Source organism: Erpetoichthys calabaricus, chromosome 11, assembly GCF_900747795.2.
Source record: "Erpetoichthys calabaricus chromosome 11, fErpCal1.3, whole genome shotgun sequence".
NCBI classification, from domain to species: Eukaryota; Metazoa; Chordata; class Cladistia; order Polypteriformes; family Polypteridae; genus Erpetoichthys; species Erpetoichthys calabaricus.
Window position 1 is genome coordinate 92,912,744 of NC_041404.2, and position 25,996 is coordinate 92,938,739.

A 25,996-nucleotide genomic window follows, 5' to 3' on the forward strand; every position below is an offset into this window, starting at 1 on the left:
ACTGTGTCTAATGTTTATAGGGATAAAATATATGGCCCTCTTTTGTGTGACACAGATGCGTGCCCGCTATGAGAAAGTACTGGAGGATGTTAGCCGCTATGCCCCACGGTACATGGAAGAGATGGAAACAGTATTCGAGAAAAGTCAGGAGATGGAGCAGAAGAGGATCAGCTTCCTGAAGCAGGCGTTCCTTTCAATTCACAGCCACCTGGATGTGACTACCAATGAAAGGTCTGGAACTGGCCCAAATATTTCACCTGTACTCTGATTTCAAGTGAGAATTATTATGAGGTTAAGTAACACAGGAGTCAATAAAACAGGTATTTCTTGACATCTTCAAAGTCGTGGGATAAGTAACTCTTTTTGGCTACTGGAATCTTCCTTCCCTACCAGTGTATGGTTAAAAACACAACTTCTCTGCTTTTCTAGTACATTTAAACATTCTTCTAACAAATACAACGCAGTAAAAAATGTTCATTAAAATATCTTAAATGCTTCTTTAAAAATGAATTAATACTAATAGTAATTACCTGTATCATAATTGTTTCTTACACAGTCTCCCCTGATGTAATAGTTGGTAACAATTTGTGCAATTCTGACTCCATGAGTTCCTTGCTTATTCATAAAAAGTGAGCAATAAATAGTACAGTGGGTTTAGAAAGTATTCTGACCCCTTCTCTTTTTTATACTTCTCTATGTTTCAACCTTGTTCTAAAATCACTTAAATTTATTATTTTCCCTCATCAAGTAACACTCTGTACTGCTTAATGTGGAAAAAAATAATTTAAATGATTAAGACACAAGGCTGAAACATAGTAAAATGTGTAAGAAGTGAAGGGGAATGAATATTTGCTGAATCCACTGTAAATCTGATGTCTACCATGAAATTACTGAAGGACTGTGTTGGCTTACATGTTCTAAATAAAATAATAAGTAAAAGTTATTCCAACATTAAATTAAATAGAAAAGAAGGTTAGGTACCACTTGATGAAGACTGTACAGCTGAAACTGTGTTCTCCTAGATTTACAGTGTTTTTATTGTTTTTCAGCATGGACATAAACTTAACCTATACTTTCTACATTTATAACTGTTTGAAATAATAATCATTATACCATGTTTTTTCTAACCTGCTCAGTCCTTTACAGGATTGTGAATGTCCGAGCAAAATCCGACTGGATCAGGTACAAGGCACGAACCTAATCTGAACAGAACACCAGTCTGTTCATTGCAAAGCACACTCCTTTATATGGGGCCAATTTAGAGTTGCCAGTTAACTTAACACATCTGTATTTGTGACGTTGAAGGAAAAATAGAGTACTTAGAGAAACTAAAGCAAATACTGTATGGGGAGAGTATTAAAATTCAACATAGACAGTTCCTAGTTAATATTATATTTATTAGCTATTTTCGTATTAATTTTAAATCTAAATTTATTATTAGTAATTGTATACCTGAACATGATTAAGCTACCTCGATAATGGATGGTTTGGGAAATCTCTTAATAGCAACATTTTACATTAAATCCTATTCATTTTAATTATTTTATGTCAATTTTAATTATAGTAAAGAAATCATATTTCATATTATAAACAAAGTAAGTCATACAGTGTCTACAGAAAACTATTCACCCCTTTGAGGATAATAAAAGTTTTCACATTTTAATATGTTATGGCATTGAATCATGACTTTTTAGTGTTTATCCTGCTTACTGTAGGTGCAGGGTATGCTTTGGAGCACGGCTGTCATCATTTCTTCTGATCCAGTCTATTTTACAGGGCAGTGTCCACTTTTCACTTGCTGCATGTCTTCTTAAACTAATGACCATTTTTTTGGTCATCTGTATAGACATTTAACTTTTGGGGTTAGATATAGTGCTGTCTTTGTCACTGTATGATTGTCGCTTCTGACAACATGTCTATTCCAACACAGCTGGTCTTTGAGCATTTAGTGTTCAATTCTATTCCTGTTATTTTGCTTGCATCCTCTTTGGTGACACAATCAAGCCAAGTCAGGCCAAGGATCCACTGGAGCATGCATATCTCTGTGTTTTGTCGTCGCTGGCCAGCATTCTGCTCCATATAGGGCAACTGGACGGAAGACTGTTTTGCAGATCTTTGCCTTAAGATAGAAGGAATTGTCACTGTTTGATCCATAAGCACTGACCCATGTCTGGGTGTCTGGTATAGTGTCACCATCTGTGTAGATGAGCGAGCCAGGGGACCTGAACTGGGTAGTTTTGTCTTACCCATCAACTTGTATGGTGCTATTGGAATGATGGGGCTATAAATTGAACATTCTCCACATCTCTGTTCCCTTCTGAATTTGAACAATGATGCATGTTGACCAGATTGTTTGGCGAATGCTGTTTTCAACATTGCTATTGAACACTGTTGTCAGAAGCATCTTCAACACTTTTGGCTAGAATGTTGTTGAGGCCAATTGCTTTTCTATTCTTTATCTTTCCAATGGCATCCTCAACTTCTTGAATGGTGACAGCCGGCACTGGTCTTGGGAGTGGGTCTGTGGCTTGAATCAGTGGGCATGGGACTTCCTTGTGACAAGCTTTTGAGAAATGTTCGCTCAACCTTTTCATGATGGTGGGTGTGTTGCACAGAACTTGGTGGTCTTTGATTTTGTTATTTTTCACATTGGTGGTGTGTCGTATTGATGTGATAGATCATGTTTGTGCCTTTGAGTGTGTTGAGCTTGTGGTATAGGTCTTTGTAGTGTATGATATTTGCAGTGGCCACAGCTGTCGAATTTAATGACCTAGAGCACTGACAGTTAGCATCGAGACACAATTGTTTGCAGATCTTGAAAGCTAGATTCTTTTTTATATATTTTTATTGATTTTAATCAGAAACAGATAACATTCCTTACAGTCAAAACAAATTTAACAAATCAAAGCAAAATTTGGCCCCCACCCAAGAGAAAGAGAGGGGAGCCAGCAACCGAAGCTACTTTATGAAAGGAGCAAGAAAAGAAGGGTATCCTTTTCCCCAAAATGGAAGCTTATTGTAAAATGTTATTGATTAGATCCTGCCATATTTTTAAAAAGTTTTGAACAGATCATTTAAGTGAGAATTTGATTTTTCCAATTTGAAGTAGTATAGAACATTGGTTATCCACTGACTTAAGAGTAGTGGGGTGAGATTCTTCCAGTTGAGCAATATATGTCTACGTGCTGGAATTGTAGTAAGGAAAATTACAGTTTGTTTGTCCTTCTCCACTTTAAGGCCATCTGGAAGTACACCAGACACAGCTTCTAATGGGTTAGGAGTGATTGTGACAGCAAGGCTGTCAATTAGGCATGCAAAGATTTTTTCGTCCAAAATGTTGTTAATTTGATGCACCCCCAGAACATGTGGCCGAGTGAGGCTGGAGCTAGATTGTAACGTTCACAGGTTGAATTTTGCCCTGGAAACATTTTGGACAACTTTAAACAAGATAAAGTTTTTAAGTTGAATGACTGAATGCTTTGCACATATAGAGCTCGAGTGTATTCTGTGCATGGCTGCCTTCTACTCCTTTTGTGAAATGAGTGAGAGATCCTTTCCCCAATGTACTCTGGGGTCTTTGAAAGGAAGGGACTTCAAGATATTTTTATAAATTATAGAGATGCTCTCTAAGTCTGCAAGACTGATCAATAATTCTTCTGGAATAGAACAAGATGGAAGGTGAGGAAGATTGGGCAGATTCTGTTTTAGCAATTTCTAGATTGAAAGTATTGGAGGAATCGTGTTGATGAGAAGTTGTATTAGAAGTGTAATTGTTCATAGAATGCAAAGAAATTATCCGTGTACAGTTCTCTAAGTGTTTTAATCCCGGACATTTTGTAGACATTGAATATTGTATATGTTTGAAAGGGAGGAAAAAGGTGATTGTTATGTAGAGGTGCAACAGATAAAAGCTTCTCTGTCTTAAATTGGTTCCTACATTGGTTCCCTATTCTGAGAGAATGAAGGGTAATTGGAATTTTAGTGTAATGATGGTAGTTTGTATTAACTGTCACACACAGGGCAGAAAATATAAAGAAGTACTGCAAGATATAATTTCTATTGCAGACCAGACTTGTGGATATTCATCAATTTGTGTCGATGTCCAAGCTAGCCTCTTGACCTTGACAGCTGATTGGAATACATGTCACTTTTTTTATTTGCTTGTCGATGTACCGCTTTCTGGGTTAGGTTTCGACAAGGACATCAGTAGGAACATTGTGGATTTGGCTGTTGATGCCTGTGGGCACCAGGGGCGTACAGCTCCCCAAACCTCGGACACAACAAACACAGAGCCCAAGTGCAGCACATAACACGTGTTTATTAAGAGTGGAAAGCATTTTTTGTTTCATTTCCCACCTTATGTAGCACATAAAAATAAGCACCAAAAACACAAATCACAGTCCTTCTTTCTTCCTTTCTCTCACTTCTGTCTCTTGTCTGCCTCCACTCCTCCTCCTGCAAGCTTTGTCCTCCACCCTTGTCTCTGGTTCCCTGAATGGAGTGAGGTGGCTCCCTTTATAGTGCACCCGGAAGTGCTCCAGGTGTTCCTTAATCTCTTTCTGGCCACACTTCCACATGTGGTGGCAGCCCTGCAGAGGAGGGCTTGGCCATTCTCCATGTACCCCCTTGTGCTGTTCATGGGCCTCAACAGAGTTGAGCTTTCATGCTCTAAGCCCTGTAGCAACCCAGGGGGGCTGCCCTCTGTTGACCTGGGAGAGGTATTGCCTTGTGCAAGCTCATTCCCCCGGTCCTTCCATTATGGAGGCATCCCGGCCAGGTAAGAATTCCAGCTGTCTGTTACATACTGTTCAATAGATCTTCTTTCAGCTGGCCTGGGTCCACGTTGAATGTGCAGAGAGCAGCTGTTTATAAAACTGTTCCAGCTCTGTCAGATTGTATGATGATCATTAGTGAAAAATCTCTTTTCAATTCCATCCACAAAAATTTCATTTGGACTGAGATACTATACAATACAATACAATTTATTTTTATATAGCCCAAAATCACACAAGAAGTGCCACGATGGGCTTTAACAAGCCCAGCCTCTTGACAGTCCTCCCAGCTTTGACTCTCTAAGACAACAAGGAAAAACTCCCAAAAAAAAAACCTTAGTAGGGAAAAAAAATGGAAGAAATCTTGGGAAAGGCAGTTCAAAGGGAGACCCCTTTCCAGGTAGGTTGCGCGTGCAGTGGGTGTCAAAGAGAAGGGGGTCAATACAATACAATATACAGAACAAAACACAAGTAATCCTCAATACAGTATAACAGTAAAATAAAAATATTACAAGTACAGAGCAGAATTTAACAGTAGATTATATCATATAATATGACTTGGAATCTGTCTCAGCCACTCAAGGACATTACCAACTAGCATAGTGAAATGCCTGTTTATTAAAATGGGCACAATGGTTCAATGGTAAGTGTGTCTTTTTCAATTGCATTTTTCATTTAAGAACCTCAGTTCATTGGATATACAATCTCTTACATCTCACTTTCTTTGTGCTTCATCTTACCTTTGTTCATCAGACATTGCAGCCATCGTATATATACTACATCGTGTATATAGTATACTATATATACTATATATACTAGTTGTGCTACCCAACTAAGACTGATTGAAATCTAACTAATCAACATAGATCTTAGTGTTAATGTTTGTAGTTAACTATCTATTGAAATGTATTTTGTAATGCATGTAGTAAAAAATGCATTGTATTTGTTATTCCAACATATGGCACATCACAAGCATTTGTAATAATGCATTTTATTACTACAAATGTTTGTGATGTGCTGTCAGTTGGAATGACAGAGACATAGCAACCAAATGAATACACATGCACTTACCGTTTTATAAATGCAGATAGATATAGTTTTTAAATAATTCCTATGTAGTTTTGACTTTATGCTTGGGGTGAATGTCTTGCTGAGAAACAAATCTTTTCCTAAGGTGCAGATTTCCTGCAGACTCATCAGGTTTTACTGCATTAATTTCAACCTCTTACTTCACAGACCTTCCATGGCTTGCTGCAGAGAAACGTCCACACAGCAATATGCTCCCAACTCCATTCTTATTGGTGGGGATTATGTATTTTTGATGATGTGCATTGTTTGACTTATGCTAAATATTTAGTGTAATGGCCACAAAACTCAATTTTGGTCTCTTCAGACCATAAATCCTTCTTCCAGCTGAATTCAGGGTCTGTGTGACTTCTGGAAAATTCTAGATGAAATGTTCTGTGTGTATGTGTGTTATTCTTTTTTTGTGTGTCAGATTGCTGTATTCACAGTCTCTCCGATCTTACCACTGAAGCTTGTAACTCCTTCAGAGTTATAATAAGTCTCTTGATTGTGTATATGTGTAATCTCCTTCTTGAAGAGCAGATTTACAGCTATGCCATGCTGTTTCCGTTTCTAAATGATTGATTTAACTGTAGTCCAAACAATATTCAGTCACTTGGATATTTTCTTGTATCCGTTCTCTGACTTGTGCGTTTCAATCACCATTTCACCTTGTTACTTGGAGTTTTGTTTGTCTTGATTGTGTAGGATAGGCCATGATACTAAGTCAGCACATGTTGGCCCTTCCAGTTACAGGTACATTTATACTGGTTTATTGAATTCCCTTGACAACAAACAGGTGATACCCATTTAACTAATGATGTGACATTTAAAACTGATTGGCTGCACCAGTGATGATTTAGGTGTGTCACATTAAATTAGGTGAATACTTGTACAATCAGTTATTTTCAGTTCAATTTAGTTTGTTGCCAAGCACTGTAACATGTTCTCATGTAAAATGCAATTTTAAATTTTACAAATTATTAATTACAGAATAAGTACACATAAAGAAACAGATTTGTTTAAGCACACTGGAAAACAATGTAGTTTGAAACTGTCTGACATAGATGCAGACCAACAACACCTGTCGACTAATTAAATATTGTAATTTGGCCAGTTAACAGTGGAAGAGAAGAAAACAAAAACTGTAGTCAGTAACACTGGGGGAGTAAGGGGATGGTGGACCCATGGTCAATTATAAGAGAGAAAGTCAAAGACCAACTCAGATGCAGTCACAGTTCTAGAGACCTTGGCCAACTAGCCACCCACCGCCTTGTGGACATTCTATAGTAGAATCTGTGCTGGGCAATTATTTTGTGTTTTGTATTTTTAATGATTTTAAAACCACTTAGCAGAGATCTACAGTATGTTCACTTTGACATTAAAATGTATTTTTCTGTTGATCAGTGTGAAAAAAAGCCAAATTAAATTTACTGTGATTCAATGTTGTATAACAATAAAATGTGAAAACTTCCAAGGAGGTGAATACTTTTTCTATGTACTGTATTTGAGTAATACATAGTATATTTAAATTATTACAAAAGCTCAGCTTCCTTTATGTCTGTGACATTCTAGATCTCTTTATTTGCTACCAGATTGTGTGTGTGAAGTCTAAAGGCTTTGAAAGTCAAATATGATTGAATCATTTCTGAATACTCTAATGACATCAACATACCATATCTATCTATCTATCTATCTATCTATCTATCTATCTATCTATCTATCTATCTATCTATCTATCTATCTATCTATCTATCTATCTATCTATCTATCTATCTATCTATCTATCTATCTATACTCAAAATAACACATCATAATCTCTTTCAAAAAAAGCAACCATTGTGACACTATCAATACGAAAAAAGACTGTGGGTGAGAGATTTGCTTCATGATTTCCCAACAGAGGAAATAAGCTTGAAATGCAAAACAGACTATGTTTACTCCAACAAACATGTAGTGTAAACGTTCACTAGAACTTTACAAATATCCATCCATCCATCCATTTTCCAACCCGCTGAATCCGAACACAGGGTCACGGGGGTCTGCTGGAGCCAATCCCAGCCAACACAGGGCACAAGGCAGGAACCAATCCTGGGCAGGGTTCCAACCCACCACAGACTTTACAAATATACTTTTTTATATTTATGGAAAACATAATGCAAAATTTGAAATGAGAAAACTGTAGTTATGGCTAGTATATCTTTACAAATTTGTTTAAACCCTCTGACAAATAATATGAAGTGTTGCAATTTGAAAGTAGTAAGTAGGCACAATTTTATCCAACATGGTCCAGGTGTCACAGTGCTTGATTAGGTCTCGTTTAACAGACATTAATTAAAAGCTTAGCACACAGCTTTATGTTCCTTGCATAACGCCTTGAATGTCACCAGAAGAAAGGAAGAGGGCTATCACATGCTGCAAGTAGGCATGTTATGAGCCAGCATTACCACACCTTATAGATTAAGCCTTTCCAGTGTTTCCCAGCTGGAGGCAGTTTCAGCAGACTATTTCCAATCTACCACCAGAGCTGCTACTGAAACTGCTGACAAACAAAATTCCTACATCAGTGATAGAATAGTAAAGGACAGGGGTCATGCTGCTGGCTAAGAGTAAGGTGATCTTTCAGAGGCTCTCTCCTCAAATCCCCTACCCACTCTTCCCACTCTTACAGCAGGTCAGTGCCAGCTGCCCTGAGGAGTGAATGTTCATATGCAGGTAGTGCCTTGGCATTCCTCCTTTCAACTGGCAACAGGCTAATCAGGAAAACCAGGAAAATAGCTATTAGACTAATACTGGTGCTGCTGATTATGACGGCCCCCAAGAATTAACTCTGTTAGAAGACACAGCCATACGTCAAAAAACAAAAACAAAAAAAAAACATCTAGGGAAGTAATAGAAAAGATGTTGGGAAAGGCAATTCAGTGAAAGAACCCCTTCCAGGTAGGTTGGGTATCAAAAAATATAGTAAATGCAATACACAAAATAGAACACAAGTAATCCTCTTCACAGAGCCGGATGGCTATTACAATAGTAGAAACTACTTTGTTCTTGCACAGTGCTTCTCACCGTGTACAGGCACGGAGCCCCGTGACAACTCTCAAGGTAGAATGCAAGAATAGATTATGCCATTCACTAAATACAGAACTATTGTATTACATATTAAAATAAAAAATTGTTCAAACACCTCAAAAACAAAGTAGAAACTAATTAACAAAACTAATAAAAAGCAATATAAAATTTTAAATTAATACAAATATTAAAGCCAAATAAAATAATTAAGGAAATATCAACACAATTGTATGTACAGATTATTCCTGCATTCAATACTTATTTCCTACTCTTGTCAATGGAAGGCAAAGTGGAATAAAATACTATATGAGTCTCTTTTCCACAGATTTCAAACCAAAGTTGATTGCCTAGTTTTGAATACACTTCTTTGCATCCTAGTCTTCATTATTATAATCTGGCATTGCACTTACATACTCAAGAAATCTGCAAATAATTACATTTATATAAATGAAGCCAAATTTTATACTGACCAAGTAAATTTATAGGAGATATTGTATGCCTAATAACATATAATTTCAAATCCACTTCATCGTTACTGGATTAATACCTAATATTTTATTGAAAACTTTTTATGAAGTGTATAAATAAGCAAGTTTCAAAAGTTATGCACAGTCTTTATTTTCTATGATGCAATGAGCTATAAGCTATGAGCATAAATCAATTGATAATATTCATATATAATATAATGTAGTGTAGTGTTCTTAGTTCTTCCTAGTTCAAGTCAAGATGGGTGCCATTTGTGTGTAGCTTATTCTTTCTTCATTTATGTATGAGACTTAAAGTGTCTGTTTCAGGGTCTGGATGATATTGTTCCAAGTGGTTTTCCTTAAATGTTCCAAGATATGCATGTTGACCCAGTATGAGTGAGTGTGAGTGTGTAAATGTGTCCTGGGATGGACCAGTATACCAAATAAGAAATTGATCCTATTTTACATGTGATGCTTCTGGGAAAGGCAGTGGAGCTTTTTGACTTTGTAATGGAGTAGGCATCTATGAAAATGGATTAATTACGCCATTATCCATTTTAATCTGATTCAGAAATACAGAAACCGAGACCCTGTAACATGCACCTGGCCCTAAATGTAATTTGTAACTATTGCAGTTATTAATATTAATAAAAGTAGCAAAATAACAGTTCATTACCCTGCAGACTCATGCACATTCTCTCACACATTCATTGTTTGAGGCCAGTCCACTACAGAGACAAAAAACACAGCTGATCATACTACCATAATTCTGCACTAAAATAAGCAGGTTCTGAAAATGAATGGCTGAACAGTAATTACTCATAGAAAAAGTAAATTACAGCCATAAAGAGGATAATATAAAGGATATCAACAAACCAAGATGAGGAAAAATTAAAACAGTACAAATTTAGAAGAAATACCCCTTCATTAGCAAATACATATAACTTAATTAAATAGAAATACATTTCAAATAAAAACCTGATCAGGTCAAACTGTATCTTTACAATAACTCAGAATCTCCTTTTGGTTAAAGGTGAAATATGCCATGAAAGATGATTGGCTTAAGATTGGCTTAACTTTCCACTCCTGTGTTCAGAAATTCAAACATTAGCTTCTGCTAGTCCTTCCAGATTATTTGCAGATATGCATATGCTAATTAAATGTTGGAGAGCTCCAAAGCTGAAGTCATGTCCAGTTCCAAGTACCTCCTCTCACTGACTTCCGTCTTCCTTTTTCCTATTTTCTTCTGTAATGCCCAAGTTTTGTTATCACTATTTCCCTTGAACAGTAGTTGTCCCCTCTCTATCTCTCTCTATCTCTCTTTGTTTAGTGTCCAGGCTGTCTATAATGAGCTTCATCAGACAATCATGGCCATTAGTGAACAGGATGACTTGCGTTGGTGGAAGAATAAGAATGGACCTGGCATGACTACACACTGGCCACAGTTTGAGGTATGTGAATTAGCATTGCCTGAGTGTTTGTGTGGGTGCATTATAGAGGGTAACCATGCTCATCTCCTATTTTCTGTTTTGCAGGAATGGACTCCAGAAAGAGACAGGTTGAAAAAAAGCAAGGAACAGGATAAAGTAAAGCTTCAAGCTGATACCGTGACTGAGAAAAGGTAAACATCTGACTGCCAACATACTTTTTCTTTGGTGGATCTGTTCATTCCTTCAGTCTTTCAGCTTCCACCTGAATTTCCACCACACTTTCACCAATTCTTTGGTCTGTTTCCCCTGAGGGAAGCTACTGAGTCATCTCCACCTTTACTCATTTTGCTTTCACAATTCTAAACTTTGCAAAGCTGCATTCATCCACCAGGAATCTCCTACAGGGCCTTTTTCTTTCTACTTTGGTTCATGCACCATTTGGTTCTGAGGCATTCAAGTCTTTCATTTTAATCATCGACAGCTACTTATTTGTGCCTGCTTTAGCAGTACTGAGAGAGTTAACGCCTCACCTGTGTTTTCCTGCAGCTATAGCGGGCCTGGGGTTCGAGTGAGAGCGCTGTATGACTACAGTGGTCAGGAGGTGGATGAGCTCAGCTTTAAAGCAGGTAACTTTCAGATGCCCTTGTCTACCAGTAGAGGTCCTCTATTGCCTGCCTTCCTGCTTGCCTGGCTGCTATGTAATTGAGTTAAGGAAAATGAAGCGAGTGAAGACCACATCTGTGCTGTTTCTTTCAAATCTGTTGAGTGGCAGCCAGGCAATTGAGTTGGCCAGATTTGTTTAGATGCTCAACAAAAACAATAGTCAGTTTTGCTAGGAAGTTGTGCTGGAGTGTGAAATTAAAGCTCAAAATTGAAGAGGGTGCAATATTTTTAATGCCAGTTAACAGACCAACTGTATGGAACTGCAATGAAATAGTTGACATGTGCCATCCTGATAAAATGGACCTCTGCTGGACCACTCCTGCTGTGCTTTCCACTTAGCTTACTGCTGGATTGCTCTGCCGCGCTCTCGCTCCCTCTGCCCATCAGCTGCTTTACTCACCATGTCTCCCTTCCAGTCTTTGTCTTCCTAACTAACCAGCATCTCTCTGACAAGGAAGGGCAGTGTGCTTTTTTTTTGTTTTTGTCTGATGGTGCCCTACTTCACATAGCTAAGGAACTTTTCCATTTGTTGGTGACCCACTTCACACAGTTGAGAAACTGCCCCATTCTTTTCTGGTAACCGACACATGCTAATGACAGTCCTGCTTTAAGTGTACAGTGCAGAGCCCCAATGAAATGTCTTTTCCTATAACGAAAGATAAAGTGTGCAAAATGATAGCCACTACTTGATGCATTAAACTTAAAAGGTGTAGGCTAGAGGCAGTGAATTTCTAGAGCTTGTTACATTTTTCTTTAATAGTGTGAATTCACATGCCCAGAACTAGTGATCAGGTATTAGATTAGATTAGATTAGTTAGAACTTTATTTGTCCCCAGAGGGAATTTTTTTACAGAAGCTGTTTAAATAAATAAATGCACAAATAGATAGATAAATAAATATATATGCACACACACACACACGATGGTCTGAACACACACCAAAATGTCTAAAAAAGAAGAAAATTTTAAAAAGAAAGAAAAGAAAACTTCTAACTCGGCATTCACAGTCACAGTGAGGCATTATACTCATGTATTGGTATTGGCTTGAAGGATCTCCAATAGAATTCCTTGACACACTTTTACTGAATCATTTGTTGGCCGAAAGTACTCAGTGTTAGTGTCTCAGGGAATGGATGCGAAGCTTTGTTCATAATGGCATTCAGTTTTGTTTTAATTCTCTTCTTTGCTACTACTTCCAGGGTTTCAGAGTGTATCCCATAACTGACACTGTCCTTTTTATTAACTTCTTAATTCAGCGGGCCTCTCTTGAAGTGATGTTACTGTCCCAGCAAATTACAGTGTAGAAAATTGCACTGGCAATCACATAGTTGTAGACGATGCGAAGGATGTTACTTCCCCATTTAAAGGAATGCAGTCTTCTAAGGAAGAAGAGACTGTTCTGCCCTTTCTTATAAAGTTCCTCTGTGTTCCAAGACCAGTCCAACCTATCATTGATTTGTACCCCCAAGTACATGTAGGGGTGCACCACCTCTATATCCACTCCCTGAATAGTGACTGGACATAGAGGTTCTTTGGTGTGGTGAAAATCTATAACCAGTTCCTTTGCTGTTTTTTTTATTTTGTGATGTGATATGATCTCTTTTAGTTCTGTGCCTCTCCCTTACACTTCACAGAAAGTATACATAACTTTTATGCTCATATCTTTATTGGACGTATAATACTTTTAAGGTTGACACAGAAAACATGCAAATAACAGTCTTCTTGGTGGTGCACTCACCTAATGTGTCTTACCTGGTGGCATGTATTAGAACAAGAGTCTGAAACTCAGGAGGGCCACAGTGGATGCACATTTTTATTCCAATCGCTTTGTAATTAGTAGCATATTACTACACTAATGGAACATCCTTTGTTGCCTTGATTTTAACAAATTCACTTTTTTAAGATTTTGAAGTCTGGATTTCTTATTTTTTATCCTTAATCAGCTGCTAGTTAACTATATGTCCAATATGAACTGACCCATACCAACAATTTACCTGTTTCACAGTATACCTTATGGAAGTGGATTTTCACTCTTTTATTTTTACATATGGGTTCATGAAACCAATGCCTATGTCTATAACTGCACTTTTGTTGTTTAAATAACTGTTCTATTTTTACTAATTTTTTAAGTTTATTGATCTGGACAAAAACTAATTTATTTACCATGATGTTGACAATGCATCGAATATCAATATTTTTCATTTCCAAAAAAAAAATAAATGTCAAAAGATAAAAAATGTCTTTCTTGCCAGTTCCATCATGTCTTTTTTATCTTTGATTATCATCACTTTCTGATAAACTGCCCACTTTGGAAGTCAATTTGTTCTTTAGCTGGTACTTTTCAAAATGTACAAATTTTGAACAACTTAAATGATGTGTAAATTAAATTGCAAGAACATTTGATTTGTAATGACTACTGCAGCCATTTAAACAAGGTGGGTGTGTTTACAGGAATGCTAGAAGGATTGAGAAACTCAGATGTTTGATTCCAGACATTTATAATGTGATATTTCCCTTTTTGTCTGTACACACTTTAGCTTGCATTTGAATACCTGTGCATAAATTGGGAATGTCTCATAAATAGTAGATCACAGGAACATACATCCATTGATGTAATCAACAATTGTGTCCTACCTTAAAGTACCAACTATTAAATTTAATTTCAATAAGACTCATTTTGAGAAGGTAAAGTAAATAAAGTCTTATTGTAATAGCCTGGGATGAACCTCATTGTGTGGAGACAGAAGGAAATATCACAATAGTTGCTGAAAATGTTAATGATGTAGTAAACAATTTGGAAATCACAGAGGGAAGTTGTACTATGATTTTTAAAAAGCTAAAATGAAGTAACTTGACAAAATTCATGTACAAATTCTCAAAGAAGCTAGTGATAACTTATATAAGCCCTCAATATTCTCCCACTTTATGAAAAAAGTCAATTAGTGTACAATCAGATTGTGTTTAGGCAGGAGTGATATCATATTTCAGTAATTGAATGTCATGAGAAACATGATAAGCAGGGGTATTCAATCATCCATCCATCCATCCATTTTCCAACCCGCTGAATCCGAACACAGGGTCACGGGGGTCTGCTGGAGCCAATCCCATTCAAATGTTCAAATGATGTCACTGTCCACTGTCCATACAGAATGCTTTATTACAGCTAACCAAAGTTGTCCTTCAAGCTATAATATTATAATGCACACAAGTCCATTTTTCTTAATTTTTTCTTTTAAATTTATGTTTTTCCTCAGCCTTTTCTTTCCTTTCATTTTTAACCAATATGTGCTTTTTCAGAATAGTAAGGATTTCAAGAGCAGGTTAGATTCTCTGTTAAAGAGCTTAGTTGGTTATTTACAAACAGGTAAATAAACAGACAATATTGTGGATATTAACTGATTCCTGCTAGAAAAAATGTGTTTTTTGTTAAAGCTCGTACAAAAACAAAGTATACAGCACTGAGAGACTGAAATGAAGATGTCAAACCAAAGAACTCCTTTCATCTATTATTGTCATATTGTCCATCATATTGTCCTCACAAGGGGCGCAGTGGTAGTGCTGCTGCTTTGCAGTAAGGAGACTGTGGAAGATTGTGGGTTCGCTTCCCGGTTCCTCCCTGTGTGGATAGCGCTTTCAGTACTGAGAAAAGTGCTATATAAATGTAATGAATTATTATTATTATCTATCGTTATCATGGTTGTTTGATCACACAATGGTTAAAATGAGAAACCAGCAACTATAAGGAATTCCCAATATATAGTTAGGTCCATAAATATTTGGACAGAGACAACTTCTTTCTAATTTTGGTTCTGTACATTACCACAATGAATTTTAAATGAAACAACTCAGATGCAGTTGAAGTGCAGACTTTCAGCTTTAATTCAGTGGGGTGAACAAAACGATTGCATAAAAATGTAAGGCAACTAAAGCATTTTTTTTAACACAATCCCTTCATTTCAGGGGCTCAAAAGTAATTGGACAATTGACTCAAAGGCTATTTCTTGGGCAGGTGTGGGCAAGTCCATCGTTATGTCATTATCAATTAAGCAGATAAAAGGCCTGGAGTTGATTTGAGGTGTGGTGCTTGCATGTGGAAGATTTTGCTGTGAACAGACAATATGTGGTCAAAGGAGCTCTCCATGCAGGTGAAAGAAGCCATCCTTAAGCTGCCAAAACAGAAAAAACCCATCCGAGAAATTGCTACAATATTACGAGTGGCAAAATCTACAGTTTGGTACATCCTGAGAAAGAAAGCAAGCACTTGGTGAACTCAGCAACGCAAAAAGACCTGGGGCCTCATGTATAAACGGTGCGTCAAAGCAGTGGTACTGTTCCTGTGTGGTTACCCTTTCTTTCTTAGACCCACATTCCTGATGCGGCTTTATAAATACACTGAAATTAATAATAATTCATTACATTTATATAGCGCTTTTCTCAGTACTCAAAGCGCTATCCACACAGGGAGGAACCGGGAAGCGAACCCACAATCTTCCACAGTCTCCTTACTGCAAAGCAGCAGCACTACCACTGCGCCACCTGTGAGGACAAATTAACTGCATATTGTTTATTAGTGTAATGCATCTGATTGTAATTAACCTGTAGCAATATAATGGTCCAGGGAATAGCCATAGTATTCCAAATACCATAACTGCTTTAGCGTTGTTATGCTCACTGCATCTTCTTCTTTTTTCAACTGCTCCCGTTAAGGGTTGCCACAGCAGATCATCTTTTTCCATATTACTCTCACTGCACCACTCAGAGTATTTATATCACTGTATCTGAGTGGGGAATCACAGCAGCAGCTGATCGGAAAGAGAATTATCGGAATACAGTTTCAAGCACACACTACCTCAGCCACGGCAAAACGCGTCAAAGCCTTTCCTGTATGGACCTCGTGTTTCAGAAACAGTTTCATCCCAAGAACTATAAACGCACTCAATCAGTCCATCAAGTGCTCCTTGTAGAACTGTTTGTACTTATAAGTACAATTACCTCACTGTAAACTTGCACTACAGGTATAATATTGCACAACCTGTGCCACTTTATAAAGCGCGTATGATGACAAATATCATTTTTAAGATGAAATGCAGCAAAATATGTTGCTTATAGTATACAGATAAAACTTTAACTTCATTTAAATAATCTGTATTGTTAATAATTAAACATGTGAGGACACGGTGCCACAGCTCTAGCTAGTTCAGGATTGCTCCTGCCTTGCGCTGTATTATTGCTGGTTCTGATGCGACACTGGAAGGATAGATGGATAGAATAATTAAACATGTACTACGAAGATATTTCAGTGTTCCTTAAAAGTTTTGAAGAATCGGCGTTCTAAGCTTACAGATGGCTTAACGTCTATTACAGAGCTGATTGTGTGGCGATTGGGTATTTGGAGAAAGAAAAGTAAGGACATCAGTATGTTTGAAAGAGACAGTACTTCTGTAATAAATTAATTCATCGAAGGTCGTGCATGGCGCAGCAAGCCTCTTGCGTGAGATATGAACAATCACTGTGCTACCGTGTTCCCATGTTTAATAACATGCTTTCATTCCTATCATCATGAAAAAGATGTCACGTATACATCTCAGTATTTTAATTATTCAAAGAGCTGTAATATCACGAATGCAATGGATTCTGTGTCCTGTCGGAGAAAGAGAAAGAACAGAAGCACGTGGTGATTCAGGCACATAGAGCACATAGAAGATCAAACACAGAACAAAGCATTTAACGTGCTACTTGAGAAACTAGTAAAATAAACGATTTTAAGATGAAGTTTATGATGTTCTACTTTAATGACAAAATAAACTACGTGATTAAAGTGGAAATTTCGAGATTAAAGTTGAAATTTCGTGCTTTTTCCCCACTGTGTGCCTATTTTTTTTCTCTGTACCCTAATAAGCTTTCATATGATACTCAGACGGTCCGCTACGAGTCTCCTTTTCACGCTGACTTTGATATGTGACAACTTATTTTTTATTTCGGGCACTGTGCGACTTTGTGAACTTGCGCTTTCGAGTTTCTCTGACACTATGTCACTCAATAAACTTTCTTTTGTTGATTATACCACTGTTTAAACCAACAAATAGTATGTTTTTCCTTTGCCTCCACTTGGTATTCGCTGAAATTCTTATATTTTCCCCGTGCTTTTCCCATTGTCTTTTCACAGAAGGCTATTTATATCGATTTGCATATTCAAAAAGGCGTAATTCTGGGAGGAGTTAGGGCGGGACAGAAGGCGCGTGCGTTACTTTTCACGCTGATCGGGATTTATGTAGTGGAGGAACATGAAAGTTTGCGTACGTACAGATTTCTGCATCTGGATTTTTATGTGCGTACGCACATTCCCGCTTTTGTGCTTACGCCATGTTATAGTGTGAGTTCTACGCACGCCGTTATACATGAGGCCCCTGGACGTCCACGGAAGACAACAGTGGTGGATGATCGCAGAATCACTGGACGTCCACGGAAGACAACAGTGGTGGATGATCGCAGAATCATTTCCATGGTGAATTGAAACCCCTTCACAACAGCCAACCAAGTGAACAACATTCTCCAGGGGGTAGGCGTATCGATATCCAAGTCTACCATAAAGAGAAGACTGCATGAAAGTAAATACAGAGGGTGCACTGCAAGGTGCAAGCCACTCATAAGCCTCAAGAATAGAAAGGCTAGATTGGACTTTGCTAAAGAACATCTAAAAAAGCCAGCACAGTTCTGGAAAAACATTCTTTGGACAGATGAAACCAAGATCAACCTCTACCAGAATGATGGCAAGAAAAAAGTATGGAGAAGGCATGGAACAGCTCATTATCCAAAGCATACCACATCATCTGTAAAACACGGTGGAGGCAGTGTGATGGCTTGGGCGTGCATGGTTGCCAGTGGCACTGGGACACTAGTGTTTATTGATGATGTGACACAGGACAGAAGCAGCTGAATGAATTCTGAGGTGTTCGGAGACATACTGTCTGCTCAAATCCAGCTAAATGTAGTCATATTGATTGGGCGGCGTTTCATGATACAGATGGACAATGACCCAGAACATACAGCCAAAGCAACTCAGGAGTTTATTAAAGCAAAGAAGTGGAAAATTCTTGAATGGCCAAGTCAGTCACCTGATCTTAACCCAATTGAGCATGCATTTCACTTGTTGAAGACTAAACTTCAGATAGAAAGGCCCACAAACAAACAGCAACTGAAAGCCGCTACAGTAAAGGCCTGGCAGAGCATTAAAAAGGAGGAAACCCAGCATCTGGTGATGTCCATGAGTTCAGGACTTCAGGCTGTCATTGCCAGCAAAGGGTTTTCAACCAAGTATTAGAAATGAATATTTTATTTCCAGTTATTTAATTTGTCCAGTTACTTTTGAGCCCCTGAAATGAAGGGATTATGTAAAAAAAAAGCTTTAGTTGCCTCACATTTTTATGCAATCGTTTTGTTCACCCCACTGAATTAAAGCTGAAAGTCTGCACTTCAACTGCATCTGAGTTGTTTCATTTAAAATTCATTGTGGTAATGTACAGAACCAAAATTAGAAAAAAGTTGTCTCTGTCCAAATATTTTTGGACCTAACTGTAAGTTGTGAAAGTCAGTGCCCAATATTGGGACTAGAAAAACTTCTTTTCATCATCAGTTTGCAACACTTATTAAATGTTATCAGAAATCCACAATATTAACTCTTACTGCAAAATGTGCATAAGCTTTTAGCAATTAATATTTTAGGTCTCGATGTAAACCTTTGTCTCTTTACTAGCTATAAAGTTGCTATACCACAAGCCTGATTGATTCCTTATAATTCTTATGGGAAACGTGCTAGAGAGGTGAGGTGGAGCAGATGACAAGACAAGTGTATGAATGGCAAGCTACTCCTCTGTTAACTTTTTGACAAGAACAATCGACAAAAGCCTTCACTCCCCTATTATTTTCACACAGACTGACCCCAAACACTTTGTGTTTCTCCTATATGAGAAAGTAACTGGATGATGAGCTGCCAGTCCTCCAAATATTTTTATGTTTTTCTACTATTTGGATCTTTTAGAAAAAGTTAATATTGTATGTCCTAAAGATGAAGGACATGATAGTCAAGTAGGTAGTGTTGCCATCTTATAGTGCTCCTCCTGGCCAGAGCTGACCTTTTTATAAAAAAATTGCCTGTTTTCCCAGTGCTTGCATTGATTTACTCTGCATTCAAAAAGGCATGAATGCATGAGCTAAGAATCATATATTTACAAACAGGCACAAAAAATGTTACAAGCTAAGATGCATGAACTGAAAATCTATGGAGTGACATTGGTTTTTAAAAACAAATTAAATGTAAATGAGATTCATTGTCAAAATTTTAAAAACATATATTCATTATAAATAATAATTGTAAATATGTGTGAAAGAGGATTAGGCTGTAACTGAAAATGAGCCTTAAACATTTTACAAATAATCCCAGATACTGTACTGAGAAATGTATGCTAAAATAGTATGTTCCCTCACAAGCTAAGTTCAGTTAAAGTTGTATATGAATGACTGGGCTAATAGATAGATAGATAGATAGATAGATAGATAGATAGATAGATAGATAGATAGATAGATAGATAGATAGATAGATAGATAGATAGATAGATAGATAGATAGATAGATAGATAGATAGATAGATAGATAGATAGATAGATAGATAGATAGATAGATAGATAGATAGATAGATAGATAGATAGATAGATACTTTATTAATCCCAAGGGGAAATTCACATACTCCAGCAGCAGCATACTGATACAAAAAAAAACCAATATTAAATTAAAGAGTAATAAAAATGCAGGCAAAAACAGACAACAACTTTGAATAATGTTAACGTTTACCCCCCAGGGTGGAATTGAAGAGTCGCATAGTTTGGGGGAGGAACAATCTTCTCAGTCTGTCAGTGGAGCAGGACAGTGACAGCAGTCTGTCGCTGAAGCTGCTCTTTTGTCTGGAGATGATCCTGTTTAGTGGATGCAGTGGATTCTCCATAATTGATAGGAGCTTGCTGAGCGCCCGTCGCTCTGCCACAGATGTCAAGAATGTAAATAAAAACAGTAAAACACCTAATTTAAACAGAAATAAAATCAAAATTTTCTTCTAATACCGTCCACTGACACTTATTGAAAACTATAGAGAAACAGTCTTTTTACAGATTGAGAGGAAATTTTGCCATTTTACAATACCAGTACAAAGTGTTAAAACATAAATAAATAATAATATTCACTTTAAGAAAAGAGACCAAAAGGAACAAGGAGTGTGGTTGACTTATGAAAGTATTAAAACTTTCATTGAATATTTACATAGCACCCTTTTCAGAGAAGTTTAGAATCTTTGGTGATTACAATAGCACAAAGAAATTACATATCTGACAAAAAATGTTAGAAATTACTTATCCTTATAATACTAAGGGCTTCGCCCCCTGCTCGCTTCGCTCGCCAACCCCTGTTTTTGTTTTTCCGGATACACACTTTTAAGATTTTTTTTTCTTTGAATTGTTGCTATTTCATTAGCTTCACTTTTATTTCAGAACTTCTGTAAAAACAATATTTGGATTCTTTCGAGTCCCAATGTGCTGAATCTTTTAAATGAGGTCAGTGAGACATGTGTTTAATGACTTTGTACCATAATTCAGGATAGCTCTCTGTTTGGAATTTCAGCACAGACAAAATGATCTACATCATCAGCAGTTATAATTTTTTTTTTAAAAAAAGTAACCAATAAATGCATGTGAGGTAAACTCCGTTTTTGAAATTCTCTTGACTTAAACTTCAAAGCCTTACAATATTTACATACTTCTGACATATCACCTGTGTCCATATATTCGATCTCTATTTGCCTTTTTGTTATTTCTCAGAGTAATAATATCTCTTTCTTTGCGCTATTGCGATGTTTACTTTCTTTTTTTTTGACACTGTCATTTTTTTCTGTTTTCATATTCTGTATCTTGCTCTGCATGTGTTTCGCGACTATGTTTTTTTTGAGTCTTTTGAATTCCAGTTTTCATTATCTCTAACCTGCTCTGCATGTGTTTGGCCCCCTTGTTTTTTAACCTTTTTATGACATTTTACTTTGTTTTCTACTCTGTCTTTTATTTCTGACCTCGCTTTAACATGCTTTTTTTTAATGACAACCTGGTCCGTGGTGATTATTTTCCCTTTTTTGAGTAATAATTTCCATTTGTTTGCGCTCCTGCAATCTTTACTTTCTTTTTTTTATACTTTCTAATTTTCCTACTTTCATATTCTTTAACTTTCTCCACGTGTATCGCGCCAACTATTTTTTTTATGAGTCTTTCGAATTTCACTGCTTTCATAATCTCTAACCTGCTGTGCATGTGTATAGCGCCAACATCCGGATTGGACGTGCTTTTTCCGCATGTGTACGGCGCAAACATCCCGAGTGGATGTGCTTTTTTTTCAATTCCACTTGTTCCGGGCTGATAATTACTTTCCTTATTTTCTGAATTTGCACCTAGATTATTCTTTTTCTTTTTGTCTCTCCAATGCTTTTGAGTCTCTTTTCTCTGCGCTGCTTTCTTCTTCGCTTTGTCATCTATGTTTCATTTATAACGTATTGTCCTTATATGCTTTATATGCGCTGTGAGCCCTGGATCTGTGTGTGCTCAAAGCCAAAACACGAGTGTGTGTGTGTTGCTGGCTGCCCCTGCTCTTATTTATTTGTAAGTAGGGTGTGTCTTGCAAGAATCTCATGTTCTACGTCATAGCGAGACAGTCCTGGGTCAATCTCCTAGCACAAAGTCTCATGTTTAAGGTCCCCGCGAGATGCTCCGTGGCCAATCTCTCTAGTCCCGTGGGTCTTTTAAGTGTCTTCTGTAATCTTAACGCGAAGATCACGTATCGTAGCTGTACTGTTTTTCTACAGGATTTTTTTTTATAATAGAGAGATAATGGTGTAATAAAAGGTTTAAAACAAATTGAAAATTAATACGTTTTTGATATACAGTCAAAAAGTAAGTATACCACTTGAAATGCTTATTTTTCAACATATGTGGACATACCAAGGTTTGATCTTCATTTAAGTGGTGACTTTAGATTAAAGTAATGTAATGAAAGAAAAAACATTTAACTTGAAAATCATCCTTCCATTTTGGTCTATGAAAAAGTAAGCATACCCTTGACTCTAATACCCAGTATCACCCATTTTGGCAGAAACAACCTCAAATTTGTGTTTCTTGTAACTATCTACCAATCTCTGACCAATTCTTTCAGCCATGTGATGTTTGACAGGTTGTCTTGCATGCACAGTCTGTTTCAAATCTCCACACAGAATCTTGATATGAATCAGATTCTGGTTTTAACTTGGCCATTTTAGAACCCTCCATTTCTTTCTTTTCAGCTATTCCTTGATGAATTAACAAGTATGTTTAGAGTCAATGTTATGTTGCAAGGTCCACTTTTATCTGTATAACGCAATATACATACTGTACTTTAATGCATTTCATCTTAAAAATAATATCAAGAGCTCCAAGAAGATAGCTGTTGGAAATCTAAATTGACTTAGAAGCCAATTGTCATCATCTGTAAATATGCACTCTCTTCTATTGAATTGAATTGAATTCCTTTATTGTTACTATATGGTACAATGAGATTCAATATGCAAATTCTCCATAAACATATTTTTCTGTAAAATGATAAAATAATAATAATAATAATATGATAAAAAAATGAAAATATACAATATGAAAGCATAAGTACAACATACATGTACATATAGTGGAGATAGTGCAAATGGTTCATAAAGTGCCTCAGGTTGTGGAACATTACAACTGTAGTGCAAGTTTATAGTGAGGTATTTGAACTTATAAGTACAAACAGTTCTACCAGGAGCACATTATGGACTGATTGAGTGTGTTTAGAGGTCTTGGGATGAAACTATTTTTGAACCACGAGGTCCTTACAGGAAAGGCTCTGAAGCGATTGCCAAATGGGAGAAGTTCAAATAGACTGTGCACATGGCTGAGGCAGCGTGTACTATAAATGTTCTCCAAGGCTAGATGCTGTATCCTGATAATCCTCTGTGCTCTTGGCACAATCCGGTGTACAGCTTTCTGATTAGTTGCTGTACAGCTGTGATTCTACACTCAGATACAGTGGGTTAAAATGCTCTGAGTGGTGCACTGAGTGGTAACAACGCTAAAGCAGCTATGGTATTTGGGATAGTTTGGCCATTCCATGGACCATTATATTGTTATAGTTTGATTACAATCAGATGCCTTAAATTTATAAACGATATGCGGTTAATTTCAGTGTATTTGATAAACCCGCGTCAGGGATGTGAATCTAAAAAAGAAAGGGAAACCACACAGGAACAATAGCACTGCTTTGACCCTGGGTGCCACCAGTTTGCAAAATGGATTGTGCTGTCGTGAGAATGTGCATGGGTTTACACCAAGTTTAATTTTTATACATCACAATGTGAGTGTGGAAACGGGCGTACGCAATATTTTTGTGTCTACTCACCAATAACAAAGGATTCCTTGCAACAAATTAACAAACACATTATTCCAACTCCATCTTCCCTGAATGAGGCAGAGTGGCTCCTTTCATCTTTGACCAAGGAATACTTTTTACACATATACAAGCATACTCAACTCTGTTTGAGCCATTTTACGGGGTCAAGGACAATAAAATGTTCAGTAATATACTGTTATATCCTTTACATCGATTAGCATTTCTTTCAGGTAAGCTCCTGGACTGCTGCCTATACTGCTGACTGTAGGCTCCATCTCCCGATGAACCTTAAACTAACTAACTTAAACAAACTAAACAAGTTCGAAGGATGAGTGTGTCCTGAAAAGTAGATGGATATGCTTCATGTGGTTAAGGCCAATTGCTAGTGGAGGAGCAGAAAATAAAACCTGTTTGGGGATGATATTGTGGAAAATGTAAAATTTTGGGTCAGCATTCTCAAATTTCTATTCTGATCAACCTATCCAATCACTCAGCTATACTTGGGATAAAATATATGTACATGTTAACATCTGTTTTAATCTAAGGAAAAGTAGCATGAACATTTTAAACTATCTTTTGTTATCTATAGCTTGATGCTATATGTTCCTTGCATGGTGGATGACCATATCCTGCATTATAACATTCCTATTTAATAAGCCTGTTATAACTACTTAATTTGCAAAAAAGGTCACAAGAATTTGTCACCTTAAGCTACTGAACAAATTTAAAATTACTGTGCCTTGTTTTCAGCGACAAATATTTACATTAGGGGTATGAATTCCGAATCTAGGACAGACAGATCGAGGTCCAACTGCAGTCAAACTACTATGGGTTAATCTCAGATGAACAATGGCTTTACTGAGTCTCATTGTTTTTCTGCACTCTTTGTGTCTACATAGACTTTTTACCCAACAGTTTTTCAGTACAGAAATTTTAACTATGTTCAAATGTGAGCCCAAATGTTTTGGAAATGCAAGATCTCATTGTGTTAGCCAGATGCCATCAAAGCTTTGATAATATCAAAAAAAAAAAATCAGCCTATGGTTTATGTGCATTACTCAGCTTGTCCCCATATACATTTATTCATGCTTCCTCTCACTAACTCTCTGTGCTCTCAGAATGAGAAGATATCAGTTCAAAATAATCTTTACAAACTAGATACTTGTTGTCTGAGGGCTTGTGAAAACAGCTAGCATTGAAGTTGCTATTTAAAAGTTTAAAAAGTGATGTGCTGTAAATGGATTTTTGAAGATTGACAAGGATTTTACCCATATCTTGGCAGTAATAGGAGTGAGACCAGAACCTGGCCTGGATGGAATGTAAATTGTCACTGTCACACACAAATATTCATCTATACTTATTCAAGCAAAACTAAATTTTATCGATCCATGTAGTCCTTTACTAAACTGCTTTATACACGACAGGTTCACAGGAAGCTAAAGTCTATCCAAACAGTAGTAATTACAAAGCAGAAACCAATGTAGGACTAGAGAGAAATAAAAACAAAAGAATAACTGTATGATAAAAAAACAACTCTTTGTCAAACCAGGACAGCTAACCTGACTGCATGTTTTTTAGATTGTGGGAGAAACTAAAAATATGTGTGTACATCCACAAAAATCACATTGAGGACACACAATGTACCGGTACAAGGACTCCAACTTTGATTCAAATCAGAGTGCAAGCACTGTGAGGTGGCAATAGTACTAACTGTGCTACTTGTTAAAGTTGCTTGTATTTGACATTGATTTTTCAGTATCTGCTATGTGTTCTTGCTCTGGGACAAGTACTGTACAAGTCTCTTTTTCATGAATTTTAAATTCTTTGTTAAAACTGCTTTTCTGTGTTTTAGGGAGTACAAGAAAGCTTTTACAACTGTAAATCTTTTCCACTCTTGTCACACTTTTCCAGTCATTTTCAGTCACATATTTCACTTACATTATCTTGGCGACTTGGGGACAGTGGCTGTGCATGCCATTCATGTAGTTTAAAATCCCCAGGTACTCAGTCATATGGGCTGACTCGTGTGAATGTGAAGAATGACAACCAAG

At 37.0% G+C, this 25,996-nt stretch overlaps 1 protein-coding gene across 2 annotated transcripts in view; it reads left to right on the top strand.

Annotated features, from left to right (window-relative positions):
• The window catches only part of si:ch211-51c14.1 (protein kinase C and casein kinase substrate in neurons protein 3), a 62,357-nt gene that overhangs the window by 27,722 nt on the left and 8,639 nt on the right, over positions 1–25,996 (top strand). Inside the window, exons 6-9 of one of the 2 annotated variants that reach the window (XM_028813619.2) lie at positions 56–231; positions 10,704–10,824; positions 10,909–10,994; positions 11,350–11,429. In XM_028813619.2, the coding sequence (XP_028669452.1) occupies positions 56–231; positions 10,704–10,824; positions 10,909–10,994; positions 11,350–11,429 (463 nt within the window). The remainder of the gene's footprint in view (positions 1–55; positions 232–10,703; positions 10,825–10,908; positions 10,995–11,349; positions 11,430–25,996) is intronic. The other variant, XM_028813620.2, reaches the window with a different exon arrangement.